The sequence below is a fragment of the Ictalurus punctatus genome, chromosome 7 (genome assembly GCF_001660625.3).
Source record: "Ictalurus punctatus breed USDA103 chromosome 7, Coco_2.0, whole genome shotgun sequence".
NCBI lineage: Eukaryota > Metazoa > Chordata > Actinopteri > Siluriformes > Ictaluridae > Ictalurus > Ictalurus punctatus.
In genome coordinates, this window is record NC_030422.2 from 21,549,615 (window position 1) to 21,572,537 (window position 22,923).

The window sequence follows — 22,923 nt, forward strand, 5'->3', positions numbered from 1 at the left end:
AATAATGGCACAAGATTGCATTATTCACATTTCTTTTAGTGCTGGTGACAAGGAACAAGTTGAAAGCTGGCTGGAAAAGCCATTCAAATTAAGCATTTGTGCAATTTTCAGTCTGACTTGTACACGGCTCTTGTATATGCCATAGTGTTTCCAGGTTAATTGAAGTCAAATTACATCCAGTAGTGATAGTTTTGGTCCATGAAACTTAATTTAATTGTTTAAGAGTCAACATATTGCAGGTACAGTCATTTTTGAAAGTATGTACATTTGATCTACACTGGTTAAACAAGTTTATATTTCTCTTAAAGGGTCATTTTATTATTCCTGTTTAGTGCTCCAGTCAGCTTAGTCATGGAATAGAGGGGAAACGAACAATAATAGTTTACAGATTAAACTGTGATTAGTATTTGAAGTTAAATACAAAATGACTTATAAACACATGTTTGGCTATTTAACATTAAATGTGTGAAGACTTAAGTAATTAAAATTTGACTCATTTAATAACCATTATTTTCTAAATAGCTTGAGAATTGCTGTTTGTCTTGGGCCAGGAGTAACTAAAGGAACTTGATAATAGACACAATCAGTACATTTACATGGACAACAATAATCCAATATTAACCCGGTTAAGACGATACTCTGATTAAGAAACTACCAGGTAAACAGTAATTTTTAAGTCATACTTGAAGTAAACACAAATCGAATTAAGACCTGTGGATTACTCCTGTTTTATCGCATTATCGAGGTGTATTACAAACATGTAAACACCTTAATTACATTATTAACGTCGTGTGAGAGTTTTGACTGCATTTTGCGGCAGGACATGTACACATGGCAGTGCTCAACTGTTTTATGAACCGTCAAACGAGAGCTTGGCTGCGTCCCAAACCTCATACTTGCCGACTATAGGCCCATAGCAGTCGAAATACATGCATCACGGCTACTATTTAGACAGTAAGTGCACAGTTTGGGACGCACCCACAGCTTCAAGCAGTTGTCTATTAGCACATACAGTATGACAAATAATTAACTGCACTTGAAGCATTCATAAATTTAAAAAAAAATTTTTTATATAAACACCCAAAACTGTATATTGATATGTGAAATTCTGGAGGGACGGCATGGTGCGGTGATGTAATGATGTGTGCTGTTAATTGAACTATGTTTCTATGACATGTAAAACGGGTACATTTAAAGGAGTATTCTAAAAGCGACTCATGTAAACACCTTAATCACAATATTGTCTTACTCAGTGTAAGGTTAATAATTGGATTATTAGATTTCATTTTAATAAGCTCCTTGTTGAAGTTGATTAACTGCATTACATGCAGGATCCATGCACAACATGGAGCCATAGCTAAACTTGGGGATGGTGTAGTACTAATTAGAGCTGTATAGTAGTGGCTAATATGATCACTTAAATTACTGTCATGTTGAGTGGATTTATAAAATATATATTTCTCAAATAAAAACAAACTTTAAATGTGTGTGTATATACACCACCACTACAGTATAAACCGAATGGATCTGGAAAAAAAGTATTAAGAGCTTGTGCTTTAATAAGGCAGTAAAAAATAGGGTAAAATAGAAAGATCAATGTTGGCAACATTTTAAGTTATTCCAAAAGTCATCCTCACAAACAGTTGTACTGCTATTGTGCAATAAGTTGAAAATTAAATTACAATAACATCACTTTACAATTGAGCAAAAAAAAAAGTAAATAAAATGGAATGGGTCACCATAACATTTGAGAGGTTGAGAGCACATCTGGAGAGGTGTAAACGGTGTTCAAATGTGCTCAAGAGAGTGGCATCATCTTGAAAGCTGTAAAACTAGCCAGAGGAAATGAAGCTCAACCATCCATTCCCAACATGATACAGAATCTTGTTTTGGTCGTAATAGCTCATATGTGCTGGTATCACCAAGTGCAGTTGCTCACAGACGAGTGATTGAGGCTGAATAGGACGTAATTAGTGGCTCTTTCACAATAACCCTCATGCTTATTTGAATCCTCGGCTCATCGATCCTACATCCCTCAGCCTGTGGCCCAGAAGTGCAGATACAGTATGTTACATCAATAAGTGGAGGCACATTAGTATGACTGAACAGCTCCAGGGAACAAAGGAGATATGTTTGTCCTCAATTCTTCCTGTCCGTTTCATTTCCTCAGAGCAAGCAGCTAGGAAGTGAGACAAGGTAAGGTAACATGGCAACAATGAATGAAATGCACAGAGACTCCATTTTCTAAGGTGATGTTCCATTGGAACTTCGATGTGACCCACTGTAGACCCAAACAGATGAAGAGGGACACTGATGTATTATATATGGGTTTATGGAACCATAAAATGTATGAGTCAGTTAGAATCTAGGTGTGTTTATTTCTCCGAGATCAGTGGGGATGCACGTTACGTATTCCATGGAGAACTATCACTACGCTACTTTGGATAAGACCCAGTATGTGCCAAGTTAACGAGTCACGAGGAGCTACGTCACAGGAGGAATGTATACTTGCATGTGAATGTGTGTGTTCCACTTGGCTGTGGCTATTCTCCAGGCCATATGGGTCCTGCTGGGTTTCAACCTGTTTGTCCTGCAGCCTTTGGCCTGATGGTCCACAGCGCTGCAGCATGGTTCGGATCAGCCCACTCCAACACACTGCTGGGGCTCGTGTCCAGAATAAGACACACACCTACACAGTGTCTCGTGTCCTTGAGTTTCATATACAGTATATGCTTCTAGGTGGCTTTTTGTTTCATTCCGCAACAATACTTTGTGCTCACAACCACATTTACATGTACTCTTGGGATGTTGTGTCCTAAATGTGTAAGCATTATTATTGATGTAATCTGTTATGAGAGCAGAATTTCAAAATGGACCTGACACACCTTTTGTAGCAAGTCTGTGGTCTTGTTATTTATTTATTTTTGCAGTGGCGCCCTTTAAAAATGAAACATGAAGCTTGCCAGACTCCAGCACTGCTCCTGCACTGCTCACATCTCCCCTTGGTGCAAAATAAAACACAGCACTTTGATCTGATTACACAAGAGCTCTATGGTTTCAGAATCATATTTGGCCAGTGTGCACACAAACAGAATGAAGAAGAAAAAGGTTGGACAAACCAGATGAGAGGGAAAACATTTCAGTGAAAGGGGGGGAGGGGAGGGGAGGGGAGGGGGGTCAATATCAAGGTCCTCTAGGAATATTTCTGCCTGCGTGATTGGCCTGTGTGTAATAGGGTGGAGAGACCTGGAACAATGGAGACAGTCATGTTTTACTAGCAGCCAGACATGGTTCCCCCACATGTTTCTGATCAATAGTGCTGCATGACGGACTTCCATAAAGTCATGCATGGATGGAAACGTCTGATGAGTTGAGTGGACCTGGATGATATGCTGCTCACCTACCTACACCACTTCTTCTTCTTCTTCTTCTTCTTCTTCTTCTTCTTCTTCTTCTTCTTCAGTGCTGTTTAGCTTAACTCATTTTGCAGCCTTCAGGTCTAGGAAATGTAAGAATAGATGAACAAAACATGTAGGTGAGCCAAGTTATGGTTTTGGGTGGGGGTGCACACATGCAGCAGATGTGAGCTTTGGGAGGGGCCAACATCTGGACTGGAGGAAGGAGTGCAAGGATTGTAGGTTGTTGTTTTTTCCCCCTACTGCTGAACCTGGGTGCATTTTCCCCCCACCAGCGTTAGAACTCACACTCTTGGAGTACAGCTGTAAAAACCTAAAGTCGCCAAAGCGTACTTTTTCCTCGAACTTGAGATCGAGTGCTGCAAAATGTGCCAAAATAAAAACTCTTCTGATCTTCAAAAAGAATTGTTCAGGTGTGAGATTACAGATGTGGACTCTTCTGTCTGAACCAGGAGCGCCAGGAAGAATTGTGGACCATCTAATAAAAAAAAAAAAACACCAGGTTCCTCATCCTGGATCATTGTTCTCCTTGACAATCCTTCATCATGGCCCTAGGACTCATCATTTTACAGCACTGCTGTGGCTGCACATCTGCTTTACAAATAGGATAACGTTTGCTTTGTGGTGTTTGTAAGCCACAATACATCTACAGTCTTAAGCACGAAGCAGAAAGACAACGTAGCGGTCACCTTAGGCTGGATTCGCGCATGCGTAAAGTCGGCGCGCAAAAAGTCAAAGTTCAATTGGGCATGAAAAGCAGCCGAGGACTATTGCACAGTTTCAGATGTGTGTGTGTGTGTGTGTGTGTGTGTGTGTGTGTGTGCATCCAAACCGCACACTACCGTATTAAACAGTGTCAAAATAATACAGCAGCTCCAGTGGCTGTCCAAAACCGCATAATACCATACTACAGAGGTCAGAAACCTGACATGCTATTTAGTTTAGTAGTATGCATTTTTTTGGCCGCAGCTCATGTACCTGTAGCTGGACTGCATCCTCCTGTAAAGCCGCTGACTTCTGAATCCTCTCTCTCTCTCTCCCTCTCTCTCTCTCTCTGGACTCATGCAGGCTGAACAGAGCTCCGCGCAGTGGACAATCAGCAGCAACGCGCGAAAAAAAGAAAAAAAGAAAAGAAAGAAAGATGCCCGCACTGTACTCGCGAGCCAGCCACGGAGTTGAGCGCGGGGAAATCGCGCGCTGATCGGACCTCCAACAAACTGCAAACAGTTCAGTAAACACAAAGAGAACAAGATGCCGTTTTGCAAGCGCGTTGTCGCGCCCAAGGACGTGTGCAAAAGCGCGCTGAAGAGCGGCGGAGCGCCGTTCACCGACCTGGCGGACGTGTGCGGCTTCAGCCTGTGCTCCATCCTCAGACAGCTCTCCGATTTATGCAGGCAGTCCGTCAGCATCCTGGAGGAACTCGAAGGAGAGATCGTCTCCATTTGCCATCGCTCGGGAACACTGGAGAACAAAGTTCTCAGCTTGCAAAGACACGTCTCGGTTCTCACAGCCAGCAAGCCGCCGCTACAAAGTAAGCCGCGCTCTGTTACTTTGCGTTTGCGGACGCCTCTGAGCTCTGATGGATCACTTGTTACGCCGTTAAACCGAGTTCAAGGTCGGTGTTGGTTTTGTCTTGGTCAAATGTCTTCCCTTCACAGGCGTGTGAGATAGGAGAAGTATGCGTGCGCGTGACTTTTATGGCAGTACAGCATGACTGCTGTTTACAAATTGTTGTTTACAGAATGAGCCTGTTGTGTTGTAGTCTCCTGCTGGAAAAACAACAACAACAACAGAAACCATTACAGAAAATGTAATGGTTTCCACTACAAATACCATTATAAACCATCAGCTAACCATTAAACTGGTCCTTAATGGTATCCACTAGACATAACACGCCACCAGTAGAAGGCAACAAATTACCAGTAGAAACCAATAGGGACCATTACAGTTCCGATTAAAACCAACACACTTCCTATTATAACAATTAAAGCCCTTATTAATGAATTGATGAGGGTTTCTATTGTTTTTTTGTTTGTATGTTTTTTCTTTCAGCAGGTCTGTGTTGCACTCATATGCAGTACATTGCTACCTCTCTTACCCCAACAAGTTGATCTATTATAGACTGTTCACACAGCTGTTGAGAAAGGGAACTCATAAAGGAGAGTAACAGGGGTGTGTATGTGATTCTATTGCCTCAAACAGATTTTTACACGTGAGCGCACCAGAATAGTTTCTTTCCCCTTAAATAAGACTACTAAGCTCACTCTCTAGGTCAGGCGTTCTGAAATCTTTTACAGTCAGGGACCCCTAATAGCTCAACCTTTTGGTACTTTCCCCACAAACAACCCATTTTTTACATTTAGATTGGCATTAGACATTGACAGTTGACATTATTTATAGGCATAATGACTGGTCATTACGGCTTTCCTCTGACTAACAATATTAGTAGATTGCAGGACCCCCCTCTTTCACAACCATGGTTCTAAGTATCTCTGCTTTACTTCTGTGGCACACTTCATATATATATATATATATATATATATATATATATATATATATATATATATATATAAGAGGTATAAGCAGAATGAATAGTGTCCTAACAAACTGGTGAGTCCAGTCACAGAGTGGTGTTAATGAAAATGAAGAGCTGTACTGTTTACATGTATTGGCTCCAGTGGGATTTCCATTGTAACTAATCTCCAGACCAAGAGAGTGAAATGCCACAAGGCTGTATTATGAGTCCACAAAAGATTTAGACCTAGAATAGGAGTAGAGTTCAGTACAATCAAGAGATTCACCCAGATGAACAAGACAAATCTGTGTGGCCAGCGAGGTCACTGGACAGCTATCCAGAAATCATGCTGAATGGACTCTTGTCAGATAATAATCAACAGCAAACAAACTGCACGGGGATGTTCCTTGTAGCGTATTCATCTTCATCAGGTTCATCTGTCAAATCAATCATGCGCTTATTCTTCTTTCCTTTTCCTGCTCCACAGTTTTGGCATGCAATCACTACGACGCCTCCTACGCTACTTTGTGTTGCTAAGCTGAAGAAGAGCAGAATATTTCCTCTGTCCACTTCCTTTTGTTTTAGCAGAGGAAGCAGCTCCCCAACTTTGCCCTTAATCCCACCATGAGCTTATCGAACTTCTCTAGTACATAGGCCTAGACTATTTTGTTAATATATAACCCACCTGTATTTGCTTAGGATCATGGCCTAATTGTGCGATAATTCCCTTGCTCTGACAAGTTCAAGATAACTGAAGCAGTTCCTGAAAGGCAGCAGATTATTTGGCAGGGACATTTGTTTCTTCAGAGCATGGTAACTGGAGTTCAGGTCCAACTGGAGAGTGCGTGCCAGCATTTGACGAGGACATGGGGTGAAGGAGCAGCTTAAATTCAGAAAGTTATCCCTTCATGTTATACTTAGCCTTAACATACACACAAAAACACGGCTCTGAAATGTACTTCTTTACGGATGCCGGTCATTCCTTCAAGAAAAACAGCCATGTAGGGCATGATAGGAAAAAATGAGGCAGGGATTCAAATAAGGATTAATGTATGTTTGGTAGATGGCTCCCAAGTGCACAAATAAATGTTTGTGTCACAACCACAACACAGATCATGCTTGATAGAGCAAGCTTTTACGACATGCCTTGTGTTGAAATCTTTAGCCTTGAGCAGAGCTGCAGAATCATTTTCGCTGAATTGACTGAATATATCAGACATTATGAAACTGATAGACTCTTAATATTAACCAACTTTTTATATTGTGTTATTAGACTAGGATTAGCCATTGATGTTGATGCAAAACACTTTCTATATTAGGCACATTTGCTTATTCATGGTGGAACTATTTGGGTGGCAACAAGCAGATACTATTATGAGTGTGATGGGCTCCTGGTGTGTTGATATTTGTTGATAATAATAATAATAATAATAATAATAAGAGTCAAAAAGTCGTTTTGAAATGAACGCCAGGATTTGTTAAATGGTTTTTCTCATTCTTTTCAGGACAAGTATTTCTATATTGTTTTGATACGTTCACTACTGAAGAGCGACCATTTTAAGAAAAATATTTTAACTGCTTAAAAATATTTCAGCAACTTCCCATGCCAAAATAATTGAATTCTTTTACAGCAGCAGTCTTTTGTCATTTTATGTAATCCTCTTTGTGAAATAACTTGATGTATCAACTGTTGTCATCATACCATGAATCAACTGTTATCATACCATGAATTTTTCTTACCATTCCAGTCTTCAGTTTTTAAAGAGCATTTTTTTTGGAATCAGGTATCCTTGCAGAAATCAAGGCATGTGGGAGTGAGACTACATTTAACATGTTGCAGTTGAGAGGGATTGTGAACCAGAATAAGGTGTAGCTTCTTGGTAGATTATAAATCTCTGGATCTATACTGGAATGAAGAATGCCATTCTTCCAAAAGATATTTCCTCAGTTATTGTTTTAATGATGGTGGTGGAAAATACTGTCTAACCCTTCTGTCCAAAATCTCCATTAGGCATTGAATTGGTTCGACCAGTTCTGGTGACTGTGAACTGGTCATAGCTTAAATGATGTAAGTCATTTTCATCCTCATCAAACCATTCAGTGAGCCTTCGTGCTCTGTTGATGGGGTGGAGTCAACCTGAAAGACTCTGTTCCATCACGATAGAAATGTTTCCTCATAGGATAAAGCTGAAGAACTTTATATGATTTGCAGTGAGTCTTTGCTCTAAGGGGACAAATGGAGCCAAATCATGCCAACAAACCATATATACAGTACATGCAGAGATGACAGCGAGATCAGGACTATATTTTTGACCCATATAGATGCCCTTTTAATCCATCCATAACATCCATCCATCCATTTTCTATACTGCTTATCCTACACAGGGTTACGGGAAGCCTGGAAGCTATCCCAGGGGACTCGGGACACAAGGCAAGGGACACCCTGGATGGGGTGCCAACCCATTGCAGATGCCCTTTTAATATGAAAATTTGTTCTTCATGTGCTAAAGTATATCTTTGTGCTAGTGTACCATGACCAGCGCAAGCCTTCATTATTCTTATAGTGTAACATTTAGAAATGTAGAAAAAATTGTTTTTCTCCCTTGAATAATTACACCGAAGCACTTACAGTCTTTAGTCCATTCATGCTTAAAGAGAGTCTAGCCTTGAGATTAATAATGCATGGAGTAAAAGGCCTAAAATGTGACAGGAGGCCTGGACATAATGTAGACGTGTTACTATAACTTTTGTCTGGCTAAGCAGAGTGTCTGGTGGTTTATGTGTGTGTGTGTGTGTGTGTATATATATATATATATATATATATATATATATATATATATATATATATATATATATATATATAGTCAGGAAATATTTAGTGTATTCCTGTGTTTAAAATAAGAAAAATAATCCAGTATGATGTTCTAGAGTTACAGACAAAACAGAAATGACCTCACCACCACAGACGAAATTTCATGATATTGGTAATGCAACCACGTAATACACATAATACATACCAAAGTTGTGCTATTAATTTCATGGTTCTAAATTCTACAAATTTACCTGGAATTGTTGTACTGCTGTGCACCTGCATGTTTCTGCATGTCATCAATTTTCTCTAAATATGTGAACTAGCTTAACCAAATGTCAGAATCAGAATCACCTTTATTGACAAGTACAGTGATTTACATGTACAAGGAATTCCTCTTGGTGTACTGGTGCTTAACAATAATAGTAAAATACAAGAAATAAAATAATATTAATAGAATAACCAAGAGAGAAAGTTATGTAACGCATATGGAACAACAGTGTGGGGATGTTCATTAACGTAATGTGTAATGTCTGTGGTGGTGGATAAGAGACCATGGTGGGTCCTGAGTATTGTTAATGAGGCCAGTTGCGCCTGTGACGTGAGGGTTTGGTCCTGATGGACCTCAGCCTCCTGCTGGAGGGGAGTGCTTCAAATAGTTATTATATTCAAATAGCTTGTGTCCAGGGTGAGAGGGGTCAGCCACAATGTTAACTACCCGCTTCAGGGTCCTGGACGTGTACAGGTCATGAAGAGGTGGCAGATTGCAGCCAATCACTTTCTCAGCAGAGCGAATGACATGCTGCAGTCTGCCCTTGTCCTTGGCAATGGCAGCAGCGTGCCAGATGGTGATGGAGAAAGTGAGTATGGACTCAATGATGGAGGTGTAGAAGTGCACCATCATTATCTTTGGTAGGTTGAACTTCTTCAGCTGTCACAGGAAGTACATCCTCTGGTGTGCTTTTTTAGGCAAAGAACTGATGTTCAGCTCTCAGTTGAGGTCCTGGTTGATGATGGTTCCCAGAAAGTGGTGGAAGATATGAATGAAAAAATGCGACTAATATATGATTTATTAGAGTCTATTGGAAATAATTTGTTGACGAATTTGACTAAAAATGCGAAAAAGAAAAACAACTCTGAACGCTCAATAGAATATAGTTTTGAGGTTTTAAAATGGGACTATTCTTTTAAAATACTAGATGGAGCAAAGTAGAGGAGAAGAAAAAGAGTAGAGTGAGAAAGAAAGACGGAGACTAGGAGAGACAGTGGGAGTGGTAGAGAGGAGGGAGAGAGGGGAAAATTAGGCAGCGTCTGAATAGAGTGAGGGAAATCATTCTAGTGGGAAAGATAAATTCAGGTGAAATCCAGAAGAAACTATTAACAACTTCCTGCCTTGGCCGTGTGCCTGAGTCCCCTCTTATGCGCCACAGAACGTTTTTCTATAATTTAAATCATTTTTTGCGCCTCTGTTGCTCTCTTGGCTGGGAGTTTAGTTGTCGTGGCAAAGTTCCAGCTGCCAAGAGAAACCCAGTCAAGCTGAACTGAGGCATCATGTGCACAGGAATGTCTCAAGAACAAGTTAATGCAGTGCTACATTAAACTCTCCCAGCTACTCTACTCTGTAATTTTGGATTTCCCCTTCTCCCGATGTCCAGTTCAAAGATACAAGATGCAAGCACAAAAGGAATCAATTTGTCAGCTGAAATGAAAAGAAACAGTTACGCAACAGGTTCACATCTCTCTCTCTCTCTCTCTCTCTCTCTCTCTCTCTCTCTCTCTCTCTCTCTCACTCAGGCATCCCGTGGGAAAGTCATGTTTGGGATTGAACGATGGGAGTAGGTTTTTCATGGCTGCACTCTCATGTTGACTATAGCAGTAACCACATTAGTGTGATCATGAAGTCATTTCGCCTCAGGGACCTTTTTCATAACAACACACGCTTCTCTCGGCAGTGTCCAGTCCAGTCTTTGTGAGCTTGTATTCACCCAATCGCAAGCGTTTTTACAGACGGGAGACCATGTGTGTGTTTTATGTTAAACATGTGCAGTATGTGATTGGTTTTCCTGTTCCTGCTCTGGGCAGTGCCTCAGATTCTCTTGGCTGCTCAGTTTTTGGCTCTGCATCTTATGACACAGACCATGTAGTTCTGCAACACAGCCGTCTTCCCACTCGCACTCTGACACATTGCTATAACAATGTAACAGACTGCCGTTATGCTCTTGTAATATACAGTCTTAAAGATAGAAGTAGCTGTTGGGTCTGAGACAAACTACAGCACCCCTGTCAAACTTTGCCTGAAACCCTGAACATTTCCGAATGAATAATCCATTAGTATACCAAACATATTTATTGGATCCTGGATTCAAAAGAAAAATAATGGATTCAAAAAGTCCAAACTTCACTGGCTAGCTCTAAAGTTTTCACTGCTTGGAATTGTAAGTTCGACTTCCAGTAATGTGAGGCTGGTGACTTGTTGTCTTGACATACAACATACTGTTTATAAAAAAATATATTTCTACTGAGTAGAAAAAAGCTGAAAAAAGCTGAATCAATTGATTCAACTACTTGATACTTAAACTTATTGATTCAATTAGGTTCAGTACTTATGGTGTGAAGTGACATAGCATGCACCACAGCGTGATTCATAACATAGAGCAAATAGCATTTATTTGTTTATATTTATAATTAATTGGCAACTATTTTTAATCAAAATTTACTTTGTTGATTAGTTGACTAGCGGCTCTAGTCCTGTCTTACTACGCATACCGTAAAATACATGGCGGACAGAACAGTCAGGTGGACGGGAATGTTTTGCGTACTTTCGATATATCTCTGTATCAGATTTTCCATTACTTTCCCAAATACTGTTTCCTTTGTTTTTCCCTTCTACATATTTTGACAGTACTTTGGAAAACATACTTTCACACATTGGATCCTGCTCAGTGTTTACTCTGTCCACTCCTCAGATTTCTGTCATCAGCATGAGACTTATGCTTCCTTTAGGAACCCCCCAACACCCCCTTCCCCACCAACACAGAGTTTGCTCCATTGTGTTAATATAGTGTTCATCTGCAAGATGCACAAAGATGTGTAATGTATATCATCATGCGTAAACATGTCTTAGATTTAAGTTAATACATTCTATTAGATTAAGCGCTATGCTGTACACATTGCTCAGTGAACTGTACTATTTTGGCCTTAGCTCTTAAAATGTGTGTATTGACAAGGCGTCTGCTGAACATGAGGCATAGTATATTAAATATATAACACTACATTTCCTAAATCTGATTGGTTTGAATGTGTTGAGTCATTTTCTATGACAATAGTGCTGGCAGTCATTCACATAATTTTCTCTAATTAACTTTAATGTAAGGGATGGCAGATTATAGCTATTATAACATAAGCTATATAGGGGCTAACTAGTACTCATTGGTAAATTGCTGTTGTGTAAGAAGAATAAAACACTTCATTGCACACTGTTATAGGAAAATAAAACTTTGAGGTGGTAACATATGCCACCCTGTTGTTGATTATTTCCCTTTAACAAGCACGCCCTACCACCATGTGTCATGTAATGAGGTTTAGGATGGATGCAAGTGTGGTTAAGAGCTTTTATTGAAGAGAATATAATCCAAAGGGCAAGGCAACGAGGACAGGCAGAGGTCAAATGATCAGTCAAACAGACTAGAGCAGGTAAAGGCAGATAATCAGAGTCAAGGGCAAAACAGAATCAGTACCAGAATCACAGCACAATAGAATGGCTTGATAATGACAGAGACCAGATCAACTGAGCGTTTACTTCACAAAGGTTTAGTGAATGATCAGTCTCTTCTGTGTGTTAGTTTGGGAGTTGTAGTCGTTGGCGGCCATGTTTGTAGCGGCTGTGGTTCAGGTGGTAGAGCAGGTTGGCCACTAATCGTAGGGTTGGCGGTTCGATTCCCGGCCCACGTGACTCCACATCCCGAAGTGTCCTTGGGCAAGAAACTGAACCCCAAATTGCTCCCGATGGCAAGCTAGTGCCTTGCATGACAGCTCTGCAAGTGTGTATGTGTGAATGGGTGAATGAGAATCAGTGTAAAAGCGCTTTGGAACCGCTAGGGTTAAAAAAGCACTGTATAAGTGCAGACTATAGTTTGTGGTGCATTCTGGGAAACGGAGTCCTAGTTTGCCGTGACATGACACCAAGCATAATGTGCTTATTGTGAACATTCATCATTTCACCAATTACAGTCTCATCCACAGTAACAATATCATGAAATATTAACAAAATATCACCATGCTTTATTCAGAGAGTATTATTATACACTTCTGAGATCAAGGCCATCTCATTTAGAATGTAACATAAGACAGCAGTACTTTATTTTGGCAAACTGTGAAAGCAGTTATGCCTGTAGTCTTTTCAGCGAAGACAAGCCCATAATTCTGTTCACTTCACAAGCAATTCCTGGATTTCTTGAAAACGGAAATGTTCTGGGTGGACAGAAATGTCAAATTTGCCATTTGTCATTTGTCAAATTGCAGCATGTTTCTTAATTAACTGAACAGCATGTCTATATTGCCTTTACTGTTTTGATTAACAGTCATGTTTGTGTTGGCAAGTATCATGTGACACAATAGACACATTAGTTAGCTTACTCTTTAATATAAGAGAAACCATATTTATACATGTTTACTTAAGATAAGACGTCATCTGTAAAGACATGGAAAGGCATCTGAATGAAAAGCTTGGCAAGGCTGTCCCAACATGATGATCACTTTTAAAAAACAATATTGTGATAATATAAACCTTAGTAAATGTTTAGACAATTTACTATTGGTACATGCCTGAAGATGTGTGCATCGGGATCTCATGGTATGGTTACAGTTATATTTTGGGGAAAAAGAACCAATGAAAGGGCTCGCTCCAGAGCTGCTACTGAAAGCTGATAGAAACAAACTTTTGAAAGCCCAGAGCTTTCATAGTCCATCAGAACAGGAGGACCTTATCTGTCCATCGAGCAATGTAGCGGTCGTAAACAAGAATCTGTAATATGCAAAAGTGCACATTTATTGTTGTACGGTTAAATAAAATGGCATTGCTTTGGCATTTGACAATTTTTGTTGTGGTCTCAAAAAAGGAAGCCTATGTAGAATCACGTCATCTAACGAGAAACATATCAAATACTTTCAATTCAACGGGACAATCTGCGACCAGATTCACAAAACATTCTTAAGAAAAAAAAAAGAATCTTTTCTTCACCATTTTCTTCTTATTTTCTAACTTAAGAAAAAACTTCATTATTTTTTGTATTCCAAAAAATTCTTCTTAAAAAAAAACAATTCTTATTTTTATTTCGTAAATAACTTCTTAAAGTGGATCCCCCAAAATATAAGGTTTTTAATTAATTTATTGTTTTTTTAATATTAAACATTAGAAAATGATAAAACTTGTAACATACAATATAATAAATAATGTATAACCACTACAATATTTTAGCTCTTGCCTACTGAAGTTTTTATTTATTTTCTTCTCCTCCATGTCAGATTAGACAAATTCCACTTTACAGCAAGTAAATTCTAATATAATGGTTAATGTCATTAAATGAACACATCTTAAACCCTGTACATTCGACTATATAATCAGGGAGTGATTGCTACTTAAAAAAAAAAAAAAAAAAAAAGATAAATAAATTGGTATTTATTATTTGGCAATATTGAATTTGTTTTTAAGAAAAAAAAGTTATGTGTTCAAGAAAATATTTCAGAACGTCTTAAGATTTTTTGTCAAGACTTGCACTTAGGAACATTCTTACAGTCGTCTTAGAATTTATCTGAAGAACTTTCTTAACACCTTCCTTAAGAAGATTTTCTCGAATCCTGCCCCTGGAGAAGCTCCTCCACCAAGAGGCAGCACCATCGCCGTGTGAAATATAGTTACAATTATAGTTAGATTTCCTACAGATTTATCTATATTCAGAAAATGTTGGCCTAGAAATTTCTAGATTGAAATGTTGGCCTTAAGCTTACAAGAAAATATCTCACATGGGTACAAACAGAAATAACTGCTGAGCGGGTTTTATTTAGAATGAAAAAACAGCCATGCTCACCTCGACATGCCTGTATCTATAGTGGAAATACACCATCGAATGGCAGAAACTGCAAAACTGCAAAAAGAGCTTCAGTGTGATTTCACTTCTAAAACACTTTTGTTAGCAGGATGTCTGAAATAATGCGTACCGTTCCGAATGCTCAGTAGTCTGTCTGGAGGATGAGACATTGATTAGAAGTTGATTGAATAGATGAACAGATGAAGAAAGAACAGCAGAGGGTTTCCCATCTAGAAAAGTTTCCAAGTATATCATGCTTTTGAAATCTAGATCCATGATCTTTTCAAAGAACCATCAAGGAATACTAGTATTAAAGGGTTTTTTTTTTTTTTTATGACTGGACATGATTGTGCATGTGTTTGTTGTGGGGTTGGGGTTGTGTGTGTGTGTGTGTGTGTGTGTGTGGGGGGGGGGGGTGTTTTTATCAATATACCATTAACAGGGAAAGAAATTTATATTTAATTAGAGAATAACTCCTTGTCAAGATCAACAAACAGGCCAAGTCTGCCTGTTGTAATATTTGGGGAATTATTTCCAGATGGTTATGGACTCAGAGAGGGAGGAATGGTTAGGAGGGAGGAGTAAGAAATCAAAACAAAGATGAAACATGGAGAGGAGAGGAGAATAGAGGAGAGACGAGGAACATGGTCAGTCTGATCTCTGATTAGTCCTATATGAGTGCCTGCATTTGGTACTTTAAATAGAAGCCATGTCTTTTTTATGGTGCTCTGATTTAATATACCTGTGTTATTCCATCTTATCTTATGCTCCGACTGTGTTTTATGAGAAAACACCTCTGAGAATACCTTGGAACGTGTCTCTATACACTAGACGTAATATGGAATGGATGCGGTTACGGTGCTGCACAGAGTTGGCAGATTTCATTACTCAGCACGAGAAGTGAGGTGTGAGTGGGCAATAAGAGAACAAACAGTGCTGCCTCTGAAGCTCACGCTGAGTTTTAATTCTGCTCGCATGATGGGGACCGTATGTGTGAAGGCACCCCTGAATTCCAGCACGCCCCAGGCCTCCCAGCCCCACCCTGCCCGGACCTGGCGTATGGACACACTCACAGCTCCACATTCCCCTGCTAAATCTGTTGGTAAACATCTCAAAGACACGAGCGCTGCTCAGCTTTCGGTTTGTTAATGCCTTGTCATTTCGTTGTTTTCATTAAGAATTACCCTCTAGAAGAGAAGCGTAACCTCAAACTCAAAATCACTCACTGCTGGAGCCTATAAATTTGTTCCCTGTAAATCGCTCCTGCCCTGCTGATTTACAGTCTCTGGGGTGTTCGGGGAAGGAAAGTGGAGAAGAAAAAATTCGAGAGCTTGAGAACTGTTATCGTCTGTTTTTCTCTGTATATGTTTGTAAGATATGCTAATATAAACCAAGAGTTTGCAGCAATATGCCTTTGGTGTAGCGAATAATACTATAGCGAGAGAGAGTCAGCTTTTTTACACTGACCCTAAGCACCTTTGCAATTACTCTTGGTGTGTGTTTATGGAAGCTTTAGGCGTATTTGCCTTTTGTACTGGATTGTAAATTGCTGTAGGATGGAGTAGAGTCCCAGCCTTTACTAGTGATCGAGTGTGTGTATGTGTGAGAGAGATGTGGCAACGACCTGATACTGCAGAATTTGCTGCAGTGTGTATGTATAGGCATGAAGCTGATCCGAGTGAGTGAGTGTGAGAGAGAGAGAGACAGAGAGAGAGAGAGAGAGAGCGAGAGAGAGAGATAGAACGGGATGGAGGGAGATGCATGCAGCCGCATCCTCGCTGTGTGACTTAAACTCTGTTATTTTGCAGAGCAAAAAGGAGGAAATAAAACACTCTTTTCCGACTACACATCGAGCAGATTGGAAATGAACTGCCAGTGTTAGTGTGTGAGTATGTGTTTCTGTCTGTGAGCGAGGCTGTGAGTGAGCGTGCGTGTGTTTTCGGATGCATACAGCCATGCGGTGGAAGCGGAGGAGATCTCCAGGTCAGGGGAGGCAGGTGGAAGCAAAGAGTTCGAATTCTTCATTCACCGCACCATTCTTCAGAGGTAACATGTTAGTCCCAGTGTGTATGATTGAGATGTTTGATATAGAAAAAGTCAGTGGTATTCTGTAGTTGCATCCATGTGAGAACATAAATGAGTGATTCATAGCTTTGACTACTGCGCTTTTGCTAGAGTGTATGTGTGTGTATGTGTGTGTGTGTATTCTGTAAATGGTAACTAATATCACTGTGGTGACTGGTGTGTTGTCTCAAGAGTAGACACTGCTCATTCAAAGTACTAGTGGTGATCAATCATTCACACAACACACACACACACACACACACACACACACACACCCCTACTGTTGCTGGTGCTCTTATCACACTTTCCAAGCACAAAAGGGCTAATTCTCCAAAAATAAATAAATAAATAAATAAATAAAAAATAAAAATCCCAAAACCCCAACATTGCTGATCAGGAACCGACTATTCCACAATTGGATGTTATTTAACCCATGTAACTCATTTAAATATGCATTTAATCTCAGACAACGATCTCGTGTTCTACAAGGTTCAACAGCTGCATAGCAATAATGAGTATTAGCATGGAATGATTGAATATATAGATTGTGGTCAATTAGCATTAGAAACATGCTAATGATTTTTAAATGAATGATTTACTTTCAGTCTATAATGTGTGCAGTAGGTTGTGTGTTGAAAGGGTCCTCTTCAGGCAATATCAAAGAATCTCTGAAAAAAAGAGAAAAAGAATGAGGGAATTTACTTTTCTTCTTCACATGATCTTCAGGAAATTTGGATGATACAGCTTCCTGTTGAACGTGCGACTTGTGAAGTATTTTACGTATTCACACCTCTACATGACCTTCAGTAAAGGAGCAGTGCGCAATTTTCCGTTTACAATTGCAATTAAACATTGACATTCACTACTTCCCCTCACCGCCTCCACCAGCTGCATATGGTTATGGCATTTTTTTAAAAAAGGGGGTAGGACTGAGCAGCTGTTCTGTGTGGGTGGGGTTTTGTGTGTGTGTGTGTGTGGGGGAGTGTCTATGGGCATAGCTCAGCTCGTTTAATTCGAACAGAAACCTCAAATAAAGATGCTAGTGCGATTCATAACTTGGCATATTATGGATCAGGTATTCTAAGGGTTCCTTAAAAATAACATAGTTGTATTATTTTATATACACACAAATCAACCGTTGTGAGGAATCAGCAGTCTAAAGAAGAAAGGAAAATGGCTGAATAGCAATGCTAACAAAAGTTTGTTTGCACAGTAACACACTCAGAATTAATAGAGTGTGAACCTAATATTGACATTGACCATATTTTAATTTGTAAAAATATGTTAATGGGACTGAAATGTAATCGCTAGTAGACATATTGACATATTGGTTGTGATGTCATTAATGGGTGATGGATGACCATTTTTGGTAGACTGGCCAGATGAATAAAGCGTTTGTATTCAAGAAATAACAAATAATCCAGCATAGTTCATAATTTCATTGCCGTGAGTTCTAATCTACTACTAGCAATAGCTAAAAGCCTGTAGTTCGGCAGTAATAATTGTCTATGATGAGATCGCTGTGCTGTGTGTAGATGGTGAACGATTGGACTGTGGATGGTAAAATCTGTTCTCAAAGCCAAACGTATGACTTGTGAACTCCTCCACAGTTGTTATTTTTACACTGTGCGTTAGGAAACTTGCACAACTGATGATGAAACAGTTCAGCTGTTAAATGAGTGGAAACATGGGACTATGATTAAAAAAGGTTGCAGGTTCCATGATCCAGCCCCATGTTCCATGATACACACACACACACACACACACAGTACAGCAACTGAGAATACATGAATTATGTAATCATAGTGATTGTAAAATGAGTCCATTGAAAGTCTATGTTTTGTGAGTGTATTGACATTTAATATATGCACAGCCTAACATGTGATCACTGTTTATAATATTACAAAAACATTGTTTTTCAAATGTGTTTACCTGTCACATTTGAGACATGTTTCAGTGCCATTATCCGTATGTATTATTATTTTTTTAAAAACTTTTTTATACTATTTTAGAATTACAACAAAGGCATTAACACTATGAAATGGCACATATGGATTTGTATATGAAAGTGTACAATGGGCTGGCTTAGTAGTTGGCACGTTTGTGTCACACCTGCGGGGTTGGAGGATTGAATCCTGTCTCCACCCTGAGCGTGCCCTGAGATGGGTACCCCATCCAGGGTGTAGCATGCCTTGTGCCCGATGCTCCCTGGGAAAGACTCCAGGTTCACTGTGCTTTCGGGGTTTCCTCTGGGTACTCCAGTTTCCTCTCTCAGTCCAAATACGTGTGTTGTAGGCAGACTGGCTTTTCCAAATTGTCCACTGTGTGTGATTGTGCCTTGCGATAAGTTTGGAACCCCATCCAGGGGCGGTATAAGTGCATAGTAGTATAAGTGGTACAGAAAATGGATGGATGGATAATTTTTCAGTAATCATAAGGAAGCTTAGCACATTCTTGGCATCTTCTCAACCAGCTGTATGATGATGTTTTTTCGTAAAGTTCCCAAGTAGGCTCAGCACTTCTTAACTTCTTCCCAGATGTAAATGGAAACTACTCATTTGGGAATGCAATTTATTTTTAAATTAAAACCTACAGTGCATCTGGAAAGTATTCACAGTGCTTTACTTTTCCCCCATTTTTTTATGCTACAGACTTATTCCAAAATGGATTAAATTCATTATTTTCCTCAAAATTCTACAAACAATACCCCATAATGACAACATGAAAGAAGTCTGTTTGAAATCTTAAAAATAAAAAACAAAAGCACATGTGCATAAGTATTCACAGCCTTTGCCATGATACTCAAAATTGAGCTGAGGTGCATCCTGTTTCCACTGATCATCCTTGAGATGTTTCTACAACTCAATTGGAGTCCACCTGTGGTAAATTCAGTTGATTGGACATGATTTGGAAAGGCACACACCTCTCTATATAAGGTCTGAATGGTAGAGTGGCCAGATAGAAGACACTCCTCAGTGAAAGGCACATGACAGCCCACCTGGAGTTTGCCAAAAGGCACCTGAAGGACTCTCAAACCATGAGAAACAAAAAGATTGAACTCTTTGGCCTAAATGGCAAGCGTCATGTCTGGAGGAAACCAGACACCACTCATCACCTGGCCAATACCATCCCTACAGTGAAACATGGTGGTGGCAGCATCATGCTGTGGGGATGTTTTTCAGCAGCAGGAACTGGGAGACTAGTCAGGATCGAGGGAAAGATGAATGCAGCAATGTACAGAGACATCCTTGATGAAAACCTGCACCAGAGCGCTCTGGACCTCAGACTAGGGCGAAGGTTCATCTTCCAACAGGACAACGACCCTACGCACACAGCCAAGATAACGAAGGAGTGGCTACAGGACAACTCTGTGAATGTCCTTGAGTGGCCCAGCCAGAGCCGAGACTTGAACCAGATTGAACATCTCTGGAGAGATCTGAAAATGGCTGTGCACCGACGCTCTCCAACCTGATGGAGCTTGAGAGGTCCTGCAAAGAAGAATGGGAGAAACTTCCCAAAAATAGGTGTGCCAAGCTTGTAGCATCATTCTCAAAAAGACTGTAGACTGAGGCTGTAGTTGGTGCCAAAGGTGCTTCAACAAAGTATAGAGCAAAGGCTGTGAATACTTATGTACATGTGCTTTTTTTTTTTTTTTTTTTTAATAAATTTGCAAAGATTTCATACAAACTTCTTTCATGTTGTCATTATGGGGTATTGTTTTTAGAATTTTGAGGAAAATAATTAATTTAATCCATTTTGGAATAAGGCTGTAAGAGAACAAAATGTGGAAAAATTGAAGCGCTGTGAATACTTTCTGGATGCATTGTACTTGTTTTAAGTAAAAAAAAATATATACATATTGAATCAGAAATCACCTTATACATTGGCCTTAACTTCACTATATGCATTTGTCTTGTAAAAATTCCAACCATAATTTAGTTCAGAATATCTTTACATATATTTAAATGACTGAAAAATATTTATTGTGTATAAACTTTTGACTGGTATTGTAATTTCAAACTGTTCCCTGTGATATCTGTTTACTGACAACCTACAGGCTTCTATACAGCTTCCTTCTGTATGGCTACTGGAGGAATGGAGATAGTTAGATATGGACATTAAATATTGAGTTCCATGGTATAGTTGTTAACTGGCTCATGTCTCCTGAAAGCGGTGATGTGAATTGTAAAGCGGTGTGCAGCTTACACTCTAGCTGAATTGGTTGAATGCCAGCGCAGAAGGAATCTTCAGCTGAGCTGATGTGTTTGTTACTGTTGAACTTTAGGCCTGCCTTACACTCAGCTATGTGTGCTGTCTTCCTGCATGCCTGCACTCTGAGTCAACATCTGCACTTCTTTTTTGAAAGAGAGGATGGAAGAATAAGACATTCAGCCATTCAGCCATGCCGTTTGGCCTATGGGCATGGAGTCGCTCTGTTTCTGTCATCACATGACAGGGCCAGACTTAAAGGTTATGTTTCATTAAGCGGAATATTATGAATTCTTCCGCCTTCACTGCTGAAAAGGATGTCTAGGTATTCATCTTTATTTATTTTAAAATAAACATGTTCTACTTTATAGAGTAGGTTTTCCTGTAACTCATGTGACTGTAAGGTAAGTATTTGTGTTGCATAATATGCAAATAAATTGGGGTGCACAGTTGCTTAGTGGTTAGCACGCTTGCCTCGCACCTCCAGGGTTGGGGATTTGAAACCCACCTACACATGCATGGAGTTTGCATGTTGTCCCTGGCCTGGCAACCAAGCCTTGCGAACCTGTGAAATTTAAATTGAAAAAGCACATATTCATAGACAGATTTGTACAATTTGACATGAGAAATGCGTCCAAAATCCACAAAAAATACAGCCACTGTACAAATAAATAATAGGCGAACGTGTTTGTGGATTTCAAACATATTTGTAAAACATGAAAATATTTGTGGATCTCATTTTGACTTACAATTTATTTGTGGCTCAATTTTTTTGCAAATAATTTAGCAAACAAGAGTGTTAGCAGTGTCTAGATAAAATAATATTCTTGTACTGTAGCACTGAAGCCTTTAATTCATTAGTAAACGAATGCTCTTTGAAAACAGGATGTTTCTGGGTCCCTGGGTGGAGTGCAAGTGTTTCACTTGATCCATATTTCATGAAACTTGGTTCTCGGATGTGTCTGATAGCGGTCCAAGGGACTAGTCTTCAGTGATACAACTGAGCTCTTCTTTGATGCTTTCACTTCTTCTGTTTCCACTGCTGGAACAGATTAATGGGAAACGCAATGGTCTAAACAGTGAACTATTATTTCATATCATGGCCATAACTAGCTATGAGGACACAGGTCTGTACTGTGGTAGTTTCTGAATGTTGTGCTATTTTTTGCGATCGTATATATCGTTTAACAGTAGCCACTAAGGTGCTTTGGAAAAAAAAATACAGCTCTGTTTTAGTTAAAATATAGACACTAGAATAGTTGTTTTACACTTTTTTTATTTACACGACTGGTCAAAAGTTTGGAGACACTTGACTGAAATGTTTCTCATGATCTTAAAAACATACTGATCTCATGGTGTATGATTAATTGTTTGAAATCGGTGGACAAAAATATAATTGTGCCAACGTATTCATTTCTTTCATTCGAAATCTTTTTTAAATGGACGACTTGGAGAGAAATATTCTGAAAAGCAGCCAATAAGTGTCCAGAATAGGTGGGAAATCCTTTAATACTGGATAAAAAGCATCTCAGGGAAATTCCTCAAGAAATCGGTCGAGAAAATGCCAAGAATACATTTCTGGAAATTCTAGGCAAAAAGGGGGTCTACTTTGAAGATGCTAAAATACTAAGTAATTTTTATTTATTTATTATTATGTATTTATTTTTCTAACAACATAATTCACATAGTTCCATTTTTGCTATTCCAGAGTTTAGATGACTTTATTATTAAATGTGGAAAATAAAAAAATAAAAATAAAGAATGAGTGTATCTAAACTTTTGACCGGTAGTTATATATATATATATATATATATATATATATAT

The 22,923-nt window shown here is 39.2% G+C and overlaps 1 protein-coding gene across 5 annotated transcripts in view; it reads left to right on the forward strand.

Moving 5' to 3' along the window:
• The first annotated feature begins 3,165 nt into the window (after nucleotides 1-3,165).
• Nucleotides 3,166-22,923, forward strand: part of nhsl2 (NHS-like 2) — an 86,650-nt gene continuing 66,892 nt past the window's right edge. Inside the window, exon 1 of one of the 5 annotated variants that reach the window (XM_053681414.1) lies at nucleotides 3,166-5,031. In XM_053681414.1, the coding sequence (XP_053537389.1) occupies nucleotides 4,668-5,031 (364 nt within the window). In that variant the 5' untranslated portion in view covers nucleotides 3,166-4,667. Of the gene's footprint in view, nucleotides 5,032-15,290; nucleotides 16,873-22,923 lie in introns of those variants that run through there. The other 4 variants (XM_053681415.1, XM_047156844.2, XM_053681416.1 and 1 more) reach the window with 4 other exon arrangements.